General features: G+C 47.0%; 2 protein-coding genes across 9 annotated transcripts in view; one reads left to right on the forward strand and one right to left on the reverse strand.

Moving 5' to 3' along the window:
- MAP7D3 (MAP7 domain containing 3) overlaps window positions 1-1,910 on the forward strand; it is a 34,442-nt gene extending 32,532 nt beyond the window's left edge. For 4 of the 5 annotated variants that reach the window (XM_087426726.1, XM_087426728.1, XM_087426730.1 and 1 more), the window contains one exon: window positions 506-1,910. In XM_087426726.1, the coding sequence (XP_087282852.1) occupies window positions 506-661 (156 nt within the window). In that variant the 3' untranslated portion in view covers window positions 662-1,910. The remainder of the gene's footprint in view (window positions 1-505) is intronic. The other variant, XM_087426727.1, reaches the window with a different exon arrangement.
- A 4,071-nt stretch (window positions 1,911-5,981) lies between these two features.
- The window catches only part of FHL1 (four and a half LIM domains 1), a 59,347-nt gene continuing 43,295 nt past the window's right edge, over window positions 5,982-22,033 (reverse strand). For 3 of the 4 annotated variants that reach the window (XM_087427329.1, XM_087427331.1, XM_087427330.1), the window contains exons 3-8: window positions 10,771-10,952; window positions 10,083-10,257; window positions 9,304-9,473; window positions 8,649-8,835; window positions 7,887-8,086; window positions 5,982-7,509 (exon numbers count right to left, since the gene is read on the reverse strand). In XM_087427329.1, coding sequence (XP_087283455.1) covers window positions 7,426-7,509; window positions 7,887-8,086; window positions 8,649-8,835; window positions 9,304-9,473; window positions 10,083-10,257; window positions 10,771-10,926 — 972 coding nt within the window. In that variant the 5' untranslated portion in view covers window positions 10,927-10,952 and the 3' untranslated portion in view covers window positions 5,982-7,425. The remainder of the gene's footprint in view (window positions 7,510-7,886; window positions 8,087-8,648; window positions 8,836-9,303; window positions 9,474-10,082; window positions 10,258-10,770; window positions 10,953-22,033) is intronic. The other variant, XM_087427332.1, reaches the window with a different exon arrangement.

Raw genomic sequence — 22,033 nt, forward strand, 5'->3', positions numbered from 1 at the left:
ACAGTGGTGGGTCTAAAGGCTAGGTTGATTTTGAAGAGTCTTCCATTAAGTTAGTTTTGAGAGAGTAAATGACTTGATTCTAATTTTTATGTCCTGCATTTCCTGCCAGATACACAAAGCAGGTTCTTTTCAAACCCCTGATCCCTCTCAGATTCCTCTGAGGGATCCACCTCCTGATCCACTGGCTGCTTTACAGCATGCAGATCATCATTTAGGGCAGATGGTTAGTGAGGTCTTGGGAATTAGTCTCTCAACCTGTGTTTCCAAAACCAAAAGCCCTTTGTTATTCTTTCCTTGAGAAGCTCTCTTTGAAATGGAGAGGCAGCTGGGGTCCATTTGGTGGTTGGGGACGTGAGGAATATTTATAAGAGCACCAATGTGTTATCAACTCCAGGGGGGCTGGCGAGGGTCCCAGGCCCACCCTGAAGGGAGGCCAGGGCCCAGTTGCTGTGAGACCAGCATCTTCTCTACTAATCTTCTTTCTTTCCTTTTTCCCTCTGGTCAGATAAGTAGACCTCATGCTGCCTGGGAGAGAATTCATCCTCCACCACTCTGGATTTCAACTTCCAGGCCCATCTCCCCAAATTTCTCCACCTCGGATTTGAACATGGCAAAGAAAATGACCATCAAAAAAAGGGAAAACACCAAAAAGGCACCTTAACGTATCTCAGAAGATGCTCATACCATCTTGACTCTTGCTGACAAGCAAGGGTTCTGAGTAAAGAGGCCTTTTTGTCTTCCTATAAAAATTGCCATTGTCTCTCATTCTTACGTTGTCCTGCCCACACGTGTGCAAGTGTGCATCCAGGGCGTCTTTACAAGATGGTAACTCTGGAGTTTCTAAAAGAATCGCTACCAAAGAAATCATTTTCTTTCAGTACATATTTGAAATCTTAAACTAATGTTTATTCTATTTAACAGTTACATTAATTTAGCAATTAAAAACTCACCTTTGATCTTGTAGAGAGCATAATGGGTTATGTGAGGGACTCCAGATTGCTCACGAGAGCCTTGTTGGATTGTCTGTAATATACAAATACAGACGGTTGCAAAATAGAGGAAATCACATTTTACCATTATCTGTGTATGCTTTTAACTCTGCCATCGTCTGCCAGCCGAGTGCACAGGCACTGATGCCCCAAATGCGGGTAGTTCTAGAAACCGTGATCTTGGAACAGTTAGCTTCTTTCATGCTCTTGTCAGTGTTTCCTTTCGAAGTACGTATTGGGTCTATCTACAAAAACGTTATTTTTATTGTGTGCATAAAGCAGTATTTGGCTGTTGTCTGGTGGGGTGAGTTTAATTCCTTGAAATGTTTACTGTGTATCTTTTTCTGCTTGTGCTCTCTAGTCCTTCCCTTCAGTGTACACTCAGGCTTGGGATATGGAACCAGAATTTGCTCACCTTTCTCTAGCCACTGGCTGCAAGTGAGTACAGGAGCGGTGTTATTCTACAGTCCCCATGGTAGATGGGCACACAGATGTACACATGCGCACGTGCACACGGGATAGGTTTCCTGAACTCCATCGAATCCTGCTTAAACCGTTGACTAAAACTTGAATGCAAATTAGTCGTCCTAATGGTAATGAGTGTTCTGGTGAATCACAGATAGTTTGAAGCAGGCCCATGTTCCTTTCTAGCCACCAGTCTTGCATTAGTAAAAGGAAGTAATTCTTTCTGATTTCTCTAATTCTTTGCTATTCAGAGTACTGTACCTTTGTTATAGATTAGAGCTTGGTGCCTTAGATTTAAAAACTATTTTTATACACTAGCTCTTTTATATAGAAGGCAGAGACAATCATCCTAACAAATGAGTTTCTGATATTTTTCTGCACAAATGTCACATGTTGAAACACTCTGTTACACTTCCATATAAATGTGTGCTCTGTGAAATAAACATTGCAGATAAAGCAAGTTTTCTTTTCATTATAATAACAAAAAATATACTGGTGGTGGTATAAAAGGTGACACCAATTGTTAACCAAGCTATGACCACAGGCACTCGGCTAGTTCAATAAATAGTAATCAAATCCTCTGATGCCCCTCTTCAGCTAGTTGGTGACTTGGCAGAGTTCTGCGTCTGGGACATAAAGATGTCAATTTCCAACTCTAGTCTTCTTCCTGCACCTATTTCAGTGCTCGTTACTCTTCCCCGTGACAGCTCTGACTTATATTTGAGGCCAGTGATTAAATGTCTGTCTTTATACTGTGGTAAAATTCACAGGACAAAAGTCACCGTTCAGTGGCGTTTAGTACATTCACAATGCTGTGCAACCCTCACCACCATCTAGTTCCAGAACATTTTCATCACCCTAAAAAGAAACCCATTCCCCTGTAAGTAGTCACTCCCCATTCGCGCCGCCCGCCCCACCCCCGCAGCCCCTTGAAACCTCGCGTGGGGTGCTTGCCATGGATGAGGAAAACACGTTTGCTGTTTAAAGTCTGAGTGTGTGCTCAGGCCGAAGTTGTGCTCTGTTACATACACATCTCTTCATGGCATCACTTACTGTGCTTGGCAAAATAAATGTTCTGATCTGCCCATAAATGGTTCATTTTCAGTCTTGAAATATATCCTACTCCATTAGGTTTTGTCTTTGGTAAGGTGAAGTCCTTGTTTATCCCCAGTCTTGGGGTCTGGTGCTTATGAGAACAGTGGCAGCCATTCCCCACTTTGCGTTCCGGACTGTTGGTCCAGCCGTTGGAGCTGTTGAACCGGATCTTACCTGGCGTGCACACAACCTGAAACACGGTCAAAGCACCCTGTTTACAGCTCCAAAGTGATGGACAGTGGCCTAGCCTCCCCCTCTTGCCCTGGACTGAGTGCCGTTGAACCTGTTAGAGGACACGTTGGTCTCCTCAAGTTTCCCTTCCTCTCTGGATAGCCTCTTGGTGTCTTCTCCCCTGAGAAACTGGTCCCTGGCCTCTATCAGTGCATTCTGCATATCAGCACCTGCCCTACACCTGTGTCATCTTGCACACGGCGTGTGGAATGAGGCCTTTTGACAGCCGCAATCCCTGGCAACCACAAATGTGCAGTATGGGATGCTGTAAAGGATGCTAGCCAGGTATCTGAGTGCCGGAATCCTAGCCCAGGTGGCTGTGAGCTTGCCATGTGACTTTGCACATTACGGCCCCTCCGAACCCTCTTATCTGACAAATGAGGGGCTGTGCTACAATCTGAGTCCCTTCAGTTCTGAGGCATCATTGGCAAGAGGCAGAGGATGGGGAGGCGAGGCATAAACCAGGAGCAGCAGCTGCTGCCAAGATGCAAAGCCTGGAGGCGGACTTCCCATCACATTTTATCAGGGGTCAATTCCCTGTGCCACCTTCCGTGCCCTCTGCACCCTGCAGGCCCCAGAAAGGCCGCCTTGCCTTTGGTCTCCCCACCAATTCAGCTCCAGTGTTTTCCAGATGGATTTGTCTCATAATTTCCCCAACTCTTTTGTAATAACTGTAGTTATGTTACACGTGTTTTATAGGCTGCTTTAAACCCTCACACAACCCTGTGAGGTGTGGGTATTCATTTTTATCTGGGAGGACACAGATTTGTGGAGATTGGCATTCATTCAGGGTCACACAGCAGAAAGAGGCAGAGCCGATACTCGAATTCCGGTCTCTGGTTCTAAAGCCAGCGCTCCATACTGCTTTGGGAGTGGGAACGGTGTCTTGTGGCATGCCGGGTAATGTACTGTCTTTGCTGCTGGAGATAGAAATAATTGCTAACGTTTATTGAGCACTTGTATTGGGTGTCAGTGGCCCCGCTCAGCACTTGTAGTATCATTTAATCTGCACGTGCTTCTGCAAGGTAGGAACTCTGTCTCATTTTACAGGTGAGGAAACAAGCTCAGAGAGGTTAGGTCACTTGCCCAAGTTCTCATGAGTAAAAGTGGCAAAGCAGCCAGCATTTGGACCCAGGCAGTCTAACTCCAGAACCAACCCTGGTAAGCCCAAGTAGGTATGTTCTTGATAATCTGATCCCCTTAGTTATGAGGGAGAAAAGGGTTCTCTGCTGAAAATTTGGTAACTAGAAATTTCTCCTCCTTCCTCCGGAGTCTTATGGTTGTCACTCTTAAAATTAAGTACCGAGCACCGTGCGTGATAATTTCCTCATCACGATGCCTCAGACACTGTCCCTGCCTAAGGGGCTCACCGTTTCTATGGCAATGCAGTGTCCTAAGTGATAGGCTAGTGGTGTGCCCAGGATGGCAGTTTGTCACTTCTTAGCTGTGTGACCTTAAGCAAACCTCTTAACCTCTCTGAACTTAAGTTTTCTCATCTGGAAAATGGGGACAATAGTGCCAGTGTTGGCTGTGAGGATTAGATACAATGTCTAAGGTGCTTCTCAAGATGCTTAAGTATTAAGGGCAGGCCTCGTGTGGCAAGCAATTGCTAGAGGCTGACCCCCGATGGGCCTGTTTCCTGGGTGAGGAAGGTGGCGGAGGCAATCTGTGGGGACTATGGAGGAAGTGGTGGAGTGGTGACGGGGCATTTTAGGCAGAGTCGAGGGCCTGGCAGGAGTTCACACAGTGCTGCTGGCTGCGGTCTGTAGGTGTATGGCCTTTTCTCAGCAGAGCTCTTCGGCCCTTGTGTGGGCTGGGTTTTTGCAGGCCAAGTGGGATAGGAAGGCAAAAGGGTCACAGGATTGAGGGGATAAGAACAGTTGAAGTGAGAGAGCATAGAATCCAGGGCAGACAGGGAAGTCAGGGCGCGAAGGGGCTGAGAGAAGAAATTGGAGCAGTCAGCGGACTGGAGGGTGAAGAGCTAGCGCAGTGAGAATAAGTGGGAGGACCGGGAAGGGCAGGAGCGCGTGGGGAGAGGAGAGGTGAGTCTGGCTGCTGCAAAGGTCCAGGGTTTGCGGAAGTGGAGCAGAGGTGGAGGGCACTGGAGATGTGGCGTGGTCTCTCCCTGCAGGGGAGTCCTGAGAGACGTGCCCAAGTCCCACGGCTGTAACCCAGCCTGCTCCCTCGGGAAGCGGAGGGGTGCCAGCTCAATTCCCCACCCCACCCGCTCCCTCAGATAACTGCTAATTTCTCTAGGGAAACCACACTCACTCACACACACACCCCCCCCACACACACCCATCCACTCACCCACCCACACACGGTCGATCCTCATTCATAAAAATGCTCCTGCCTTCTTGCTGACAGGTTTTGCGTCCCTTCTTTAGAAGGGAAATGGTAAATGCTAGCACCAAAGGGGTTCTGCCCTTTTCTTTTATTACCCGGGGCATGAGGCTCATCAAAGACTAACGGCCTCTTCTCCCGACCCTGCCTTCAGCTGACATGTCATTTGACGAGGTGCCCTTACAGCCTGCATCAGACACCCATTTCACTGGACCTCTAGTGCCGTCTAGAAATGACCACGTGGGTGTGGGCGGGTTGGATGGCCTGAGAGCATGAGCCTCAGAGGTGTGTGGCGATGATCTAGAAGGTGCAACCTCTACCTCTGCCCACACCATCCCCGTGTCCCCCACTCCTAACAGAGTACATGGGCCCAAATGAGGGGCCTCCCTAATAAGCACCATCCACAAGGGGGAGCAGGGTTCTGAAGGCCCGACGGTGGAGGGAGCAGCAGTTGAGGACACAGCACTGTTCAACGTGGATCCGGGGCTCCCGAGGGCACAGGGAAAGGGCAGCCAACAAAATAGGGACCATGATTACTTCTTGATGACACGCTTCAGCTGCGATTCCCTTCCCACCTCCCCACCCCACCCTGGTCAAAGAAAATCAGTTTGCTCTTTTTAAGGAATGTGAACATCTGGGAAATGCTATTTTGGGTCATAGTGGGTTTTTGTCGTTTTTAACTGGATCCAAGTGCTGTTATAGGTTTGTTTTCTCTTGTTTATAAGTCCTGTGTTCCCTGCAATTGCATGAACTGAGTATGTCCTTGAAGGAAGGAAAAAAAGTCATCCAGGTTTCTGGATCAGTAGTACCCCCTTATAGCAATTCCTCCTTGGCAAAATGAAAAGACAGGAGGCAAGTTATTGATATGCTGCTTTATTTCTGTATGGATACACTGAAACGTTAGATGATGATAGCTAATGACAAACTGTAGAAATGAGGCATCGGCTTCTCTAACCACTCCTACAAGAATGTTAATACGTATTGTCATTACAGGTTTACTTTTGATATCGTCTCATTATACTATGTCATATAACAATGTAGATAGAATACAGTGAGTAGGTGATCCTGCATCTCAGGTAAGCGCTATGTGGAAATCCGGTTCTGCCTATGAGGATGGTAGCCTCCCCACTCCCCCACAGATCCAGCTAAGCTCTTGAGGAACAGTCCTAAGAATCACAAGAGAAGGGACTTAGCAGGCCTCTTCAACACACGGACACAGAGCAGACAACTACTATGTTACAAGGGATTCAACTCATCACTGTTGGGAAATGACATATCCGTGTCAATGACAGTCCTGGCGCCTGCTCAGCTCCTCCTCTGGAGTTTTATGGTTACTTCTGTAGGATGAATTTCAAAACTGCAGGAACATTTGAGGGGGCTAAAATATTTTCATGCAAGTCTCCAAACCCATAAACTATGTTGCTATTAATTAAAACAAAAATATTATTAATTAAAAAGAGAAAAAGGACAGCTGGGTTAGTCTTGTTAAGCTTCCAGAAGTATTCGCTGTGACGATGCTCCTCTGAAGCAGGCTCGTTTTCTCAGATCTGCCTACACTTCCCAAATCACCTGCATGTTCCATGCTTGAAAGTCGGAACTCACAGAAAACACGCCACACGGGGAAATCAAACGTTAGTACGGGAAAAGGTCAGTTTAGAATTAGAGCTAAGTTCAAATGTTAATTTTCTGGAAATTCAGATTAGTCGTTTGAAAGCACAAAAGAACAGAAGGAAGGTCTGATGAGGAAGTTAAACCATGCATTTCAGTAAGTTCTCTTTCTGCTCACAGAACAGGGTGAGCAGCCGAGTTGGAGCAGCCGCTGCAACTCTTGCGTGTCCTGCCGACACGGGGGGGGTCCCAGCTGAGCCACAAGAGGCATCTCAGTGGGGGCGTCATCTCTTATGCTTCTTGCGAACATCACTAAGCAGCTAAATGGTTAGCACTTTTCTGCTCTATGATAAACATGCAGAAGAGTCAATCTATCTAAGTGTTCGTTTTTTAATCGCAGCTATGGAGAAAATAACTTGGCTGCAGAGTCGCTGTTTGCTAAATCCTAATATGATCACTGTGTGCCCTTATTTGAGTGATACTGTAAAATGGAAGAAAAGACAGAAGGAGCAACTTTGAAGAGGTGAAAGGCCACTCTTTGCCTATGGATGGTGCAGGGCAGAGGGCGAGGACACAAAGAACAAGACTCAATTCCATTTTACAGGACAGGAGCCCCTGTCACTTTACAGCTTTTTGGCACAGTCGGGGCAATACACTTGCTCCTGGTGGAAAACAAAGCGCTTGTTGGCCAGATTCACGGAGCATTTTTTGCAGTGGAAGCAGTAGTCGTGCCAGGATTGTCCTTCATAGGCCACCACACTGGAGCCTTTACCAAACCCTGCGGAAAAAACAAAAGAAAACAAGAGAGACAGCTGAGTGCACACAGGTCCGAGCCCTGCCGCCGCCTTGCCCGTTCACAGAGCCAACAAGCACGCAGGGGCAGCGTCTGCCCGGCCCCCCGGGCCACCCTCTCCACCGCGCACTGTCCCCCACGCCGCCGCGACCCTGCTAAGGCTCTCAAGGACCTGAGAAGATGCCAGAGCTCAGCCAAGGGCTTCCCTGAGTTCGAGACCCCACATTCCCATGCCACTGCTATCGCCCTGTGACGCGCACCGACCTCCCAGCATAACCAGTTTCTTTGATTTAGGTCAGGGCCATGGCATCAAAGTGGCCACCAGGAGGCAAACTTGGGCTGTTTGTGGGGTGTGCACTTACCGGGCCTCGAGGAGCTGCTAAGCTTCGATTTTTTCTATAAAGAACCACCACCCACGAGGGACAAGTCCTCTCTCCACCCGGATGCCTGCCCCGGAGGTTGGCGCTGGGAAACAGGGTGAGAGGCAAGCGTTTCCCGTGGCACACTGGGGGCTTCCTAGCTTTAGAGACTGGGTGGCTCACTCTTGACACAGTCCTTTTCCCTGAGGATGGCAAAAGTCTTCTCAAATGTACATTTCAAGGCTCCCCGGGGAGATGGGAAAATTGGAGGCGGGGGAAAGGGCCCAGGGCACGTGGATCCCGGCCGCAAGATGAGGAATGAAGTGATTAGCTTGGCTTCTGATCGCAAAAAGCTGCCCACAGGCACTCTGAGCTAGCCTTCGGCTACGGGGTGCTATAAGCCCAGCTTATCGCTCTCCAGCCCCCCTCCCCTCCCCTCCCCCTCTGCCCCCACCCCTCTCCCCTCCACACCCTCTCCCCCCCAGAATCCCCCGCGCAGTGCCTGCCCGTGGCCGTGGGTCTCAGGCTCGTGAACGCCGGCAGCATCGTTAGTCAGCAGCAGTCAGGAAGTGTTCTGTATTGCAAAGGCTAACCTGGCCTGGGGGGGGAATCCAAACTATTCGGGGGCCTTTGGGACCACAGTGGCAGGGGGAGAGGGCATTCTTTGGGGCCTTTGTGGATGAAACCGACGACGTAGGAAAATGAGAGATGGTTACCATGCGCAAAACCTAGCCTGGCAGACTTAGCAAGGACTCTTTAGCCTACCAGTGATGGGGTTCTTGCATCCAGCACACTTCTTGGCCACAAAGTTCTTGTAGCAATCCACGCAGTAATACTGGTCCTCCACAGCGGTGAAACGCTGCCCAGCCAGCTTCTTAGAGCAGGTAACACACACAAAGCACTCGGCATGCCAGGGCTGATCCTGGTAAGTGATTCCTCCAGATGTGATGGCCTAGACCAGGGAGTGTAGCACCGGATTCAGATTCAACAACCAGTTTGTTGAATGCCTATTACGTGCCAGGCACTGTGCTGGGCGCTTGGGTATACAGTATCTCATTTAATCGCCACAACGGCCATGGGAGGCAGGTGCCATTATTACCCCCGAGTTACAGATGAAGACACTGAGGCTCAGAGAAGGCGAGCCCCTGGGCGAGGTTACAGAGCCCCTAGGTGGCGGAGGCAGGCCTCTCGAGCCAGGGCCGCCCGCGCCTCTGGAGGGAGCGCGCCCCCGGACAGCCTGACTTGGCCTGGGCACTGCTTTCTACTACCACAGTCTCCTCATCTGTAAAACGAGAATAATAATTCCTACGTCGCAGGGCTGTCGTGAGGATGGAATGGGATAGCGTGTGTGCAAGTGCTCTGCAAACTCTCAAACGCTTCTAGAAACAACAGTCAACACAGAACTCCCTTGACAACGTACCTTGTTGCACTTCACGCAGTGCTTGGCAAATTTGGCCTCATGGCAAGTCACGCAGTAGAAGTCCTCCCCTTTAGGGAAGAAGCTTCCAGTCCCGATGACTTGCTTGCAGTGGCTGCAGGTGAAGCAGTCTTTGTGCCACACGGTCCCCTTGTACTCCACGTTTTGATCTCCTGTGGGGGGAAGTGATTGGATAGCCCCACTGACAGTGCTCTGCAGGGGGCTGCATCCACTCAGCCTGCCCTGGGCCCGCCAGAGGGGAGGGAATGCAGGCCCTGCAGCTACCGGCCTCACCTTCCAATTACCCTACCCACGGAGGGTCTCCACAATGTCCTCCTTGTGGTTGTGCCAACCCAGATTCTGTCAGGGGAGGGGACCCCAGCAGCAGTATTTTAGGATCAGATCCCTGACTCCCCACTCCCCCCAGTACCCTTCATGGCCTCAGCGATACAGTACGGGACTACCTGACCCAGACTTACACCCTGAGGAAGAAGCATGCTTCGATCACTTACTATAACCAAATGAGAAAGCGCTACATACTTTTCACTTCTTCCTCTTGCCAGACAGTTCTCTCCAGTGTTTCTTTAGTTTCCGAGTGTGTGCGTGTGTGCGAGCATATATGTGTACGCATATATACAGGTACATATATGCGTGCATATATATGCTAAAATCTAAAAGCAGCTCACAGCAGCATTAGCCCCCCCCCCATCACAAGCAACCCTGCATCATCTCTGCCCTCAGGGCCTCCTCCCTGCTGCCCCGGGGGTGAGCGCGGGCAGTACCTGCCACAATCGGCTTGAAGCACCCCTTGCACTTGGGGGAGTCCTCCCGAGTGGTGCACCTGTTGCACAGGATCTTGTTGTCCTTGGACACAAAGGTCTCACTGGCCAAGGGGTGAAGGCACTTGGCACAGCGGAAGCAGGTATCGTGCCAGTAGCGGTTCTTATAGTGCACCTCCTGGAAACCAAGCACAAGGTGGTGGGTCGCTAGGACACCACCGGGGCACCAAGGCGCCAGGGCAGCGGCAATCCCATCAAGACCCACTTCCTGGGGTGGACTACTGAGACGGCAGAGTCCCTTACACCCGGGGATGCCCTGAGGTGAATGTTCTGGTGAGTAACATGAGGGACACTGAGGTGAGGACGAAAGACCCATAATCCTAAAACAAGAGGGAGACCACAACCAAGAGCTGGCAAAGGCCTTGGCGCCCCTGCCGTCCAACCCCGCATCAGAGAGCCAGGGACGCTCGGACTCAGGGCGTGGTTAGGGAACGGCACTAGAAGCAGGGGCATCTCACTCCCAGGCCAGGGCCTCTGTCCCTCATCTCCACGTCACTGCCTGCCCTGCCTGCCACACAGGTGGCCACGGTGATAAGGAGAAATAAGGAGAGGGTGGGCTGTTGTCTCAGCAGCAGGAAAACCACCCTCCCGAGGCCAGCCCGTCCCTTCCCCAGCTGGGGACCCCTATTACCTTGGCGTCCGCACTGATGGGCTTGCGGCATTCCACACAGGTGTTGGCGCAGAACTTCTCAAAGCACTTCAGGCAGCAGTGGCGGCCATCCTTCTGCACGTACTTCTTCCCCTGCAGGGGCTCCCTGCAGTAGTGGCAGTCAAATTTCTCAGCCATCGTGCCCACCTTGTGGCTGGAGGGACCTGTGGGGGCAAGCAGGCAGAACAAATGACCAATGGAAAGGCCAGAGCATTCTGCCACAGAGGCTCCCGAGGCCAGCTGTGTGATGCCACACAGGGCCAGAGGGCAGGGCCCAGCTGCCACCTGAGCCTGGCTGGCCACAGGCGCCACGGCAGCAGCTACTTCACTTTGACTCCTGGGAAGAAAGAGCCCCTGAGTGTAGCTCCCCAGAGGCCAGTGACCGGGGAGTCCCTGGGGACTTGGGAGAAATCCCTGCTGGGATATCCCCCTGTGCTGCTTCACAGAGGGCACTGAGGGCGACAAGTGGAGCACAGCTTGTGCTGGCTGCACAGGGGTTCTGGGAGGTGCGGTGGCTTTGAGCAGCGATGTGAACGAGTGCAGGGCTGTGACAGAGCAGGCAAGAGAGAAGCAGTGGTTTACACAGAAGGACACACAGCTGTGGGCACAGTCTGCATGCAGCAGCTCCTCGGGGGAAAGCTGCTCCGCTCGCTCCCAGGCTGCCAGGCAGGCCGGCTCGCGCAGGAGGGAGCTGCCCAGACCCTCTACTTCCAGGGCTGCATTCTAGATAGCGAGCCAGAAAACTCCCTGCCAGCTTCTGGCTCTTCCTCCATAACTTCTTAGGGGGGGACAGGATAGCATCCTCCCGAGGCCTCACTTTCCTCCTATCTGTAGAATTCAGTTCATCTGAACAAAAACTTATTGCTGACTCGAGACCGCACTGGGCACATAAGCAATCCTTATTAATTTGTTTAAAATGTCTGCATCTACTTTACCTCTGGCAGAACACTTTTAAATCCCTGACTGGATCCGAAAGAGTTTTGTCTCAGATAGTTTACTGACTTTTGTGGTCTGAGCAATCAAGCAAGAGAGGATTTATAAAAATGGCATTCTTGATCGGCACCGGCAAGTTTGGCAACTGTGAATTATTTGTCACAGCGATGTGTAGTTTTGTGACCTGCCAAAATCAATCCCCCTTTTTTCAAGCAAGTGAGGATCAATCTAGTCAATGAGTCGTTACTATTTAGGACATTTGCTGTTTGAAAAATCGCAATTTTAAAGTATAATCTGGGGGAAAAATTGACTTTTAAAAAATGTTAAGCTGATTATTTCAAGAACCCCCTTCTACTGCCTTCTTATGAACAACTCCCCTTGTCCCCCACTGGCCCCGGCCTCAGCCCACACGCCAGCAATCACAGCATTGCAAAGGCACTGTTACTCCTGCAACCGAAAATGTACCAAATGTGAGCTTCTATGACCTCTCAACATCTTTAAACATATGGCCATTTGTTCCTCTCTCCATGAAAAAGAAACCTACCCGAGTAAACAGACAGCAGTTATTGGATTTGCGCAGGACACACGCGAATGGAGGCTGTTCTCCCAGCTACCCACCACCACGGTTACTGTGCTAGCAGAGACCCCCGCGGCATTCCGAGAGAGAGAACGAGGGAAAAGCAATGAGCGGGTGCCCGGTACTCACCACAGCTCTTCCGCTAACTCAATGGCCCCGAACTCCCACTTTGGGTCCCAGTCCCAGTTGTTTTTTTTTTTTTATACAAACACATGTCCAAGTTGTTTGGATCCTGTTGCCACAGGCAACCAAATAGCAGAGAGTGAGCTCAGGAAACCACACCCTGTGTCTCAGAACCGCCTCGGCAGTGGCTGTGAACTCTCACTCAGAACCAGGCTGTATCTGAAGCAGCCTCCCGTCAAAGCGAATCAGGCCTCGGACCAGCCTCATGCCCAGGGCCAGCCACGGCTCCTGCTCGAGCTGACACACAGCCAGACCCCTCACCCCAGAACCCTGACAATCGAACCAAGTGAGTGACATTCTTGTGCAAAGACAGTTGCTTGGGACAGTTGTGTCATAGTTCATAGATTTATTGAGCCCAGAAAATGGTTCTTACTGGCACTTCTGCCCCAAAAGAAAACCGGAATGTTTCCTTACATAACTGGGTTACAAATGAAAAGTAGAGACACAACGAAAGCAGGGTCTGTCTCCTTGAACTACACACTGTTTACGTCAGGCAGCTTTTAAACTGCCTTCAGCCCCTCTGTGGATATAGAAAAAAGTGCATGTCACAGTGATGGCATGTTGAGACTCACTCTCCCTAATTCATTCTTGCTGGTTTCTCACATGTCCCATAAAATCCTTGTCTTATTAGCTTTTCCATATTGAAATTGTGCACTCAACAAAGATTTACTTTCTTGTTAAGAGCTGAGTAGAGAAACCACATAAATCTCCAGTAACAGTAAATGCCAGGAAATGAAATTATCAGTGGCTCCTAAATGCCATTTGGCAGGAAATCAAAATTTGTAAGATTAGACAGCACTGGCTTCCTGCGTGGCTAGTAACTGCGGCTGGTTTAGCCCTTCAGTGACTATCTTCTTGGACCATATTTGAAAACCCCTCCTTCTCCCTTACCAAAGTCTCTATTTAGAATAAAACTTTGAACCCTACTCATTTTAATATCACTCTCTTTTGATGTCTTTTAAAGAAGAAATGAATTCCAAATATTTCTATATTCAAGTACCATATAGAGTCCCACCTAAGGGGAGTCCCATCTCATGGTATTTCTGAGTCTTAGCTTTATGGTAAAAATATAGATATTAGTGTCACACATAAAAAACAAACCACTAGAAAACACAGTGAATTCTCTTTAGAGGGATTCAGAGGTTTCGGAGCAAAGGAAAACCACTATGGTTCAGAGTACCAGAGAGATCTTACCTGCCAAGCCTTTCCCACTTTAAAACCACATACTCTCAAACCATTATTTTACCAATGCCAAGTTCTTCATTGGTCACTTTCATAGCTCTAGAACACGACTCGCTCAGAGTTTCTAGGCATCCAGATGACGACATAATCCATGGCTCACCAATGAACATGGAAGTACCACAGTGTGTTGAAAATGGAGTCAGTCAATGAAGTTGCTCACCACTTTATCATTCCTATAGCACAGTGTCTTAAACCAAGCAAAAGGAAAATTAAATGAATCAATTCCAAATTAATGGTACCACTAAGGAGAGCCCCACCTCTTGGTGTTTTTGAGTCTTAGCTGTAGGCATTATTTCTTCTTTCTGTAGTATGAAAAATCCAGGGTCATCTGACATTCCCCACCATTGTACACTTAAACCCAGAGTCTGTATCCAGGTGGAGAGACAGATTTCAAAGGGCATATCCTCTTAGAACTGATTTCCACAGCTGACTCAAGCCTTTTTCTTGTGTGTGGAAACACTTATTTGTCAAGATAAAATAGGCACTTCTAGGAAAGTTGGCTTTATTGCCTAATAAGTAAAGAGGCTGGAAATACTTAAAGCATGTTAACAATGTTGATGTCAAATGCATGAACTTCAGTACTTTTTTGCAATAAATCCAATTAGGTGGAACTTTGGGCAACCTGAATTAGCTTACCTCGTGTTTTTCTAACCTTACGATTATTTGGTCCCGAACTATTTCAAACCTTCATGCAGTAAGCTTAGGATGAAGTTCAAGTAATACATTCCTGCTGACAAGAATAGTTACCATGTCAAAACTTTGCATAAGATATGGACGATGTATATAAGAGCAAAATATTTTGTGACTATTTATCTTCAAAGAAGTTAACAACTCTAAGAAAACAGCTTATAAATGACAACAGTGAGACAGACAGAGGCTCCTAAGAGACAGCAAGGACCGATTCATGGGCTCCACCAAAATGAGCCACAGTTAAGCTTTGACTTTATGAGGAGAAAAGAGTTTTGTGCTTTCCTTTCTTTCCCTTTGTTAGAAATCAGAGAACAGAGAAAAATGAAGATGGCACTTTACCTCTTCTTTGGGGCTCTCTTTAATCTTATTGAATTACATCTACTTAGGCATTTATCTCTTAGGGAATAATTTTTTATCCCCTTAGCAATTTCTAAGTACATGAAATAAGAAGCCGTTTAACCTTCCAAAACTTCCAGATCTCTTTGCCTTGACCTATTGCTGTTCTCTGGGAAAGGGTATGTCATCAATCACTAAATGAAACACTGGATCCATATAATTACAATGCCACTTCCCTTGCGACCTGTCTCGGTCCAGGACATGTTCACCCCAGGGTAGCTCTTGGACTAATCTTAACCTCATGGTGCAGCCCTCATCCACATGTAGTGATGACGTTTCTCCACCACAGAAAAGTTTGCAAATACACTAGGAACCCTGGGGACCTAATCTAGGGCCTTATATACAGGGGTCACACAGTACGTGTCTGTTGATTGACAGATGGAGATAAGTCACCACCATTAAGCTTCTAAAACTTCTTTTATTAAAAGCATTTTATGATAAAAGATTTCTGTTTTAGAAAATCAGGGGATGGCTCCTGTGACCCTAAGGTGCTGATGTCTAACCCACAGTCCATTATAGACTTAGTAGGGTAGAGTGCAGCTGGAAATGTGACTGGGTGATCAAATTTTAGATACAGTCATACATCACTTAACGACGGGTATACATTCTGAGAGAAATGCGTTGTTAGGTGATTGCATCGTTGTGTGAACATCAGAGAGTGTACTGACACAAACCTGGATGGTATGGCCTACTACACACCTAGGCTGTGTGTTACTCATCTTATGGGACTACTGTCGCACATGTGGTCTGTCGATGAGTGAAACGTCATTCTGTGGTGCATGACTGTATTTATTCCACGATGGTAGCCTGACTTGCTTGCTATGCCTGCTTCAAAAGCTACATCATTCTTCATTTAATAAACAAGCCTCCTCTTTCAGAAAATTCCTAAACTACATCCAACATGCTAAGAAGTGCCTACATAAACCTCAGAAACTCAATAAAAAGTTTTGGCTTTCAATTTAATCACATACACATATGGGAAATATAACTTTGCAACATTTGCTTTTTTATTATAAACCTCTCATTAGAGAAGATTCAACTTGTAGTTAATAATCTTGCTTGTGTTTTTTTAATTTTTTTTTGTGAGGAAGATCAGCCCTGAGCTAACATCTGTGCCAATCCTCCTCTTTTTGCTGAGGAAGACTGGCCCTGAGCTAACATCCGTGCCCATCTTCCTCCACTTTATGTGGGATGCCGCCTCAGCATGGGCTGACAAGCAGTGTGTCGGTGCGCGCCCGGGATCCGAACCCGGGCGGCCACCAGTGGAGCACGTGCACTTAACTGCTACGCCACGGGGCCAGCCCCCTTGCTTGTGTTTTTATGTGTATTTTCTCAGGTATTTCTTGTAAACCTTCATTTTTCCCCTCGTGCCCAAGTGGCTAAAAATAAGAATATTTGAGGAAAAAGCGAATATTATAACTAAGTAGCACTTTTCTAACTATGTGCTTTCCCTGAGTGGTATAATGTACAGTGTAAACAATGAACAGCAGCCCAAATGGAAAAAAAAAATTCAGGTTATTTCTGGTTTGTTAATTGCTAAGTCCAACATACCAGTACGTTAGTCATTCCACATATAAATGCTGGCTTCTAAAGAAAGGGTATATTGCTTTTCTGAGAACATTCAACGAGTGGAAGGAAGCCTTAGCCGATGAATAGGACACTTGTGTAGTAGACATGCTAATGTACCTGGAGGTGTCGTCAGACATTTGGGAATAAATACCTAAATAGCTGCATGAGACGGAGTTCATGAGTCATGGCTGAAAAGTAGTCTTTCATAGAATTTCATAGAAAATCAGAAAGCGTTTTTTCCCTTAAAAACAGAACAGGCACAGAATGATTCAATGGTATTAGTAATTTCACTTGTATGCTGCATTTAGGAAAAATCCCATAAATCTCTTTTGGGTCACTGACATACAGGTCCCACAGTTTTAGATTATATCTGGTTTCAGGAGGGTTGGATAGAGATTATTAAATGAAAAATTATGTGCCACCGAACTTCCGCCAAGCCAGATTCTATTCCAGTACTATCTTGTCCATAGATGAAGCTTTTCTTAACATTGCACATCTTAACGTGCAGCACATTCTGTCTGTCATATAGGAAAAAAAGTGCTTCCGACCTGGCAGCGACAGAACGTGTGTTTTCAGTTTCTCTAGCTGTGGTGAAGTAGCAGGCGGTCGTTTGGTGGTCATTAAAAGTACAAAACGTTCAGTTGCACCCTCGACCAAATCTTCTGACTACCATTTCTCAGTTATTTTAAGAAGCCAATCCAGTCTGATTACTCCCTCTCACTCCCCCGTTTCATTTTCCATCCCTGGCCTGAGAAAAGCCTGCCGGCTGTGTGTAACAACACCAGGCAGCGGCTGGCGAAGGGAATCCGTGGCTGCATAACACGGCAAACGATCTTACTGCCCTCCCCACCCACACCCCCACCCCGCTCCTCAACTGGAAAGGCCAAAAGGTAAAGGACTTGAATCGACATAATTTTGCCGACTGTAAGTGTTCAATAACAAAAGTCTAAACTCTTGTCCTTGAAACGTCCTCTCAGCATGCGGATGGTCACTAAAAATGGATTCTGATCCAATTCCCGAGCCTCTATTTTGTCCATACAAAGCCCATTTCAGGGCAGTGTGAATTTTCCTTCTGTGAGGACTTCTCTCTCCTCTGCTTTCATGGACCTATGAACCTAATGCAATATAAGATGATAGTTCCTGATTTTAAAAATCATCTAAAAGGTGTCAATAATTTGACTGATTTAGTCACAGTTACAGCCTCCAGATTTATGTAAGCAAGAAGGTCAGGATTCGTGCAATTTAAAATCCAAGGTTGGGTGTGCTAGAAATACATCAGCTTTTAAATATATTTCCCTATTCTGTCACTTAATTAGTAAATACAGTGAGTGGGGAGTTACTCTACCAGTTAATACGGGTTCAAGGTCCACTGGAACCACTGGTTCAGCTGAACAGTTTGCCTACACCCAGAGAATGTGTATGTTGGCCGATTACCACAATCTCAGGCACGTGGTGCCATGTTTGTAAAATGGCTCCTGGGGGTGAGGGGAAAAAAACCAGGCAGCTCTTGAACACTTGGGAATGAGGAAGACATTGCATATTAATTCACTAAAGCAAGGCATTCCATTGCAGTACATTGGTTTTAAAATAACAAAAGAAATTTCCAAAAGTATTCCCATTATTTAAATATCCACAGGCAATTACAAGTTTTTAAAAATAATTTTCCCAAAAGGCTGCCACTGACAATTACTTTGTCCCTTAATCTGAAAGCCTGGAGACAGGACAAAGTGCCTGGCTTCTACACAAGGTTCCCGTTGCTTAGGCAGAGGGCAACAGAGCAATGGCGACATTCCCGGCTGTGGAGGGGGATCAGGCAACAGGCTGGCTTCAGGGAACTGGGCTTCCTGGGGAAAATGCCTCAGTCCTTCGGCCCCTATTCCATGGGTGTCTGTCCAAGCCCAACGGGGTTCCTTAATGTCAGGTTGCAAAACCAGAGGAAGACACTCATGGTAATGATGGTCTAGAAGTTCCAAAACTTTGGCCCTTTTTCTGATAAGAACAATTAATAACCTTCTTGTCACACTGAAAGGATCACAGCTGTTTCTTCGGGAAGACTAAAAACATTGTTCAGAAAAAGGGAAGATGTGGTAAGTGATTATGGACTTTCTTAGTTATAAATATTCCTCCTTCCAGCTCCGTATTCGATCAACCTTAAATTCGATTTAAAGCCCTGTCAAGATGAAGATTTCTATCTTATAAATACCCAAAACTTCCTAAGCAAAAGAAAAAAACACACATCTTCTTTCCTCTCACAATCTCTTAGTTTCATAAGATGTCCTGAAAAATGTACAACACAGTAATACGTTTATATTTTTTTTTAAAAGCCACTCAAACTGCTAATTTTACTTCAGTAAGAACAATCTTTTCTCTTTGAAACAGCATTAGCAGGCAAGAACAGAATAGAGACAAGCTATGAATTATTTACTATTTAGCCAAGACGAAAATCATTTCATCAAAAAGTATCTTTTAGGCAAATGATGGATTCACCGCCCTAACAAAATTGTGCTCGAGAGAAGATGAAGAACATGAAGCTTTTACCTGAGTGTCTATGGGAAGCCATGGCTCAGAGACCAAGTTCAGGAGCAGCACCCAGACCAGTCTTCCCTCGACCCCAGCTGATAAGGCTGTGGCTCATTTGTGAACATACATTTAAGGGGAAGCGGCTAACACAAAAATAACTGAGAGCAGATGGCCCACCCCTCCCCAGAGATCGCAACCTTAATCCCACTAGAAAATTCTTAACCATTTTAGGTGATCCAAGGGAGAAGAATAGGACCCAGTAAAAATACCAAACACTACATATAAATACCTGTGGGGCTACTCAGCATCCAAATTAGCTCCCGAGCCAGAGAGGCCACATAGAAAGTCATCCCTGTACTAGAATAAAAGTTGGACTCCGCTCTGGCATAGCTTAACGCTGAGCCACCCTTATTAATCCACTTTATGTGCCTAAAGAGCTTGCATTTGGCCCTATGAAGATTTCGGTTTTGTGCCGTTAATAATAAAAGTAACTATAAGAGATAGATTTATGTTACCAGTGTAATTAAGAGGGATTAGACATGCTGAATATAGAGATCAAGGCCATTATCTACGTCCTCCTTGGGATGGACCTTAGTGTCAGACAGAGCAGGACAGGGCAAAGAGACATACACACATATACCTCCTATGTACACTAGGAAGATACTTTGTCCCACAAATGAAATCTCCTGGTTTCCACTGTCAGGAATGATAAAAGTAAAAATACAGATGAAAATAAAGACAGCAACCTAACATGTTACAACAGCTCAACAGGCCATCTAATGGCTGGAGGCTGGTCATCTGGAAGGAGCTCGAGGAAAAGCCGAGGTCCAGAGGATGGCCTAGAAGTCCCTCCATGACTCCCTGCCCTGTCCCTTCTCTGGCCTCATCCCTGTGCCCCTCGCCCCCTTCGCTCCAGCCTCACTGGCCTCCTCGCTGTCCCCTGCACCCTCCGGACACGCCCCACCATAGGGTCCCAACCCCGAGCCCCTCAGCACAGAGCCTCCCACGGCTGCTCCTCTACTTCCTGCAAGGCTTCGCCCCAAGTGACTTTTTCAGTGACGCCTTCTTTCCCCACACTATTCAAAACCGCAACCACGCTCCCCACACTCGCCTTCCCTCCCCCCTTCCCCAATTTGTTCTCCACAATAACTATTTGTTGACAGAATGAATTAAAAGAAGCAAAAAGTGTTAATCCAGCATCATATAAAACCAAAACATAGGCCCACCTGGAACTCTAAAAGTGGCTTTGGCCACTGAACTTCAAGGAAGCAGCCGACCTTCACTCTGAACAGGCCCTGGGCTCAGTACCTTAGAGACACGGTCTCATCTAGCGCGTGTCACCAGTTTCGGCCCTCTTCACGCCTCTCCCCTCCCAGGCTGAGGGCTGGGGCCACGTCTTCCTAGTCCCCGCACACAGTAGGTAAGCGATAAATGCTTCATGGATACATGAATGAACGAGCTTCACAATTCTTACACTCTTCAAAAATTTAATGAAAAGTTATTCTAAAAGACAGCTGAAATTGTCAGTAATTCCTAGTTGGCTGGAAAATGACATAACAATAAAAGCCAGGATGTTTCAGGCAAATTTATTATAGGTTAAGGTCAAAACATAAGCCTGGGAAAAGAAGGGAAGTGACTCTGTGCTCTCCTCCACTCCTCTCTAGCCTGTTTCTTGTCTAGCTTGATAAATTATGGCAGGGATGGGGGCCGGCTCGAATAATATCGCACCCCTAAAATAAACTTAAACTTTTCACTTAGAGGAAATGCACTTGTTTGACTAGATAATTAACCTTTATGAACCCTAAATTGTCGATTTTAGTGAGGTATATTTTTAGGGAGAGCCAAGGTATTTTTAAATGCTCCTCGTGGCGTCCCTGCTGTGAACAATAAGCTTAGTGTTCTCCCAAGGCTTTCCTCTAGGAGTCAATTCTCATTTCAAGCCAGGCGTCAGGAGGGGCTCCTTTAGCCAGTTGAGTAGGTCCTTTAGCCGTCTGATCATTTTGAAAGGCGACAACAGAATATGGACAGACTGATAGCCTTATGAAGTTAGCAAATAAACATAAATCTATTTTGCCTGAAACACAACAGAAAATACAAAACCAAGAGAATTACTTCCTGACCATTAGTTAATTGGTCAACAGGACAAGCCAGTGTGAGCCGGGAGCTTGGTGTCTACCACAGCATTCACTCCATCTGCAGTTCACATCAACCAGGTTAACTCTGCCTTCCTAAAAACTTCATGAAGCATGGCCACTGCCTGCTCTGACATTTGTCCCCACTGCCCACGTCCTCAAGTCACAAAACTACAACTTTCACAAAACCAAAACAGAAAAGGCCCTTTGCGAGGTGAAAAACCATTGCTTGGTAAGAATAGCTGGTAACTTTGCCCTGTCTTGGATCAGCGGTTCTGAAACCTTGACGGCTATTTAGCAGACACTGGAACAGTCACTGAAACAGACAGTTTCATCAGCCTCTGAGTCAACTTCGTTACACATTAACAGTACAATGTTTAATAGTATCCTTAGTAATCACTGTACTGTTTACCAAGTGCCCTGATATACTGTTGGTGGGGCTGGCTGGTGTCTGATGAACAGATTTCTTCCGTGTCTGAAGGCCACGTTTCAGGCCTTCCTGTCTCACATGCTGTAGCATACGTCCCTCAGGAGGCTTTTTCAGTGAGTGTTAGGCATCAAACCCCTTAAGCTCCCTCTCGCATGTGATCCTCTGAGAACCATTTACTTCAGACATGATCTACGCATTCGTGTCTTCCGATTACTCAGCAGTTACATTTTAACCTACCTTTGGGCTCCACCTGTAGATGATACCACCCCATCCACTCATTTATTTTATAGGATGAACACTTATTCAACAGATGTCTTACTACATGGTGCAAGATATCTTGCTGGTCACAAAGAATAAGATGGAGTCCAGTCCATCCTTCCAAGTGTACCAAGGTCAATATACAAATGACTATCATGCAAGGCAGACATGGCGAGTACCACAAGAGAGATATAAAGTGGTATGGAGATTTATCCCGGGCAGAGAGCACGTCAGGTTTGGGGGAACAGATAAACTTGATGGATGTGATGATATTTGACCTGGTCCCTGAAGAATGGGTAAGGCTTTAGCACACAG

Source organism: Ceratotherium simum, chromosome X, assembly GCF_057802395.1.
Source record: "Ceratotherium simum simum isolate JZ-2026a chromosome X, ASM5780239v1, whole genome shotgun sequence".
In the NCBI taxonomy this organism is placed as follows: domain Eukaryota; kingdom Metazoa; phylum Chordata; class Mammalia; order Perissodactyla; family Rhinocerotidae; genus Ceratotherium; species Ceratotherium simum.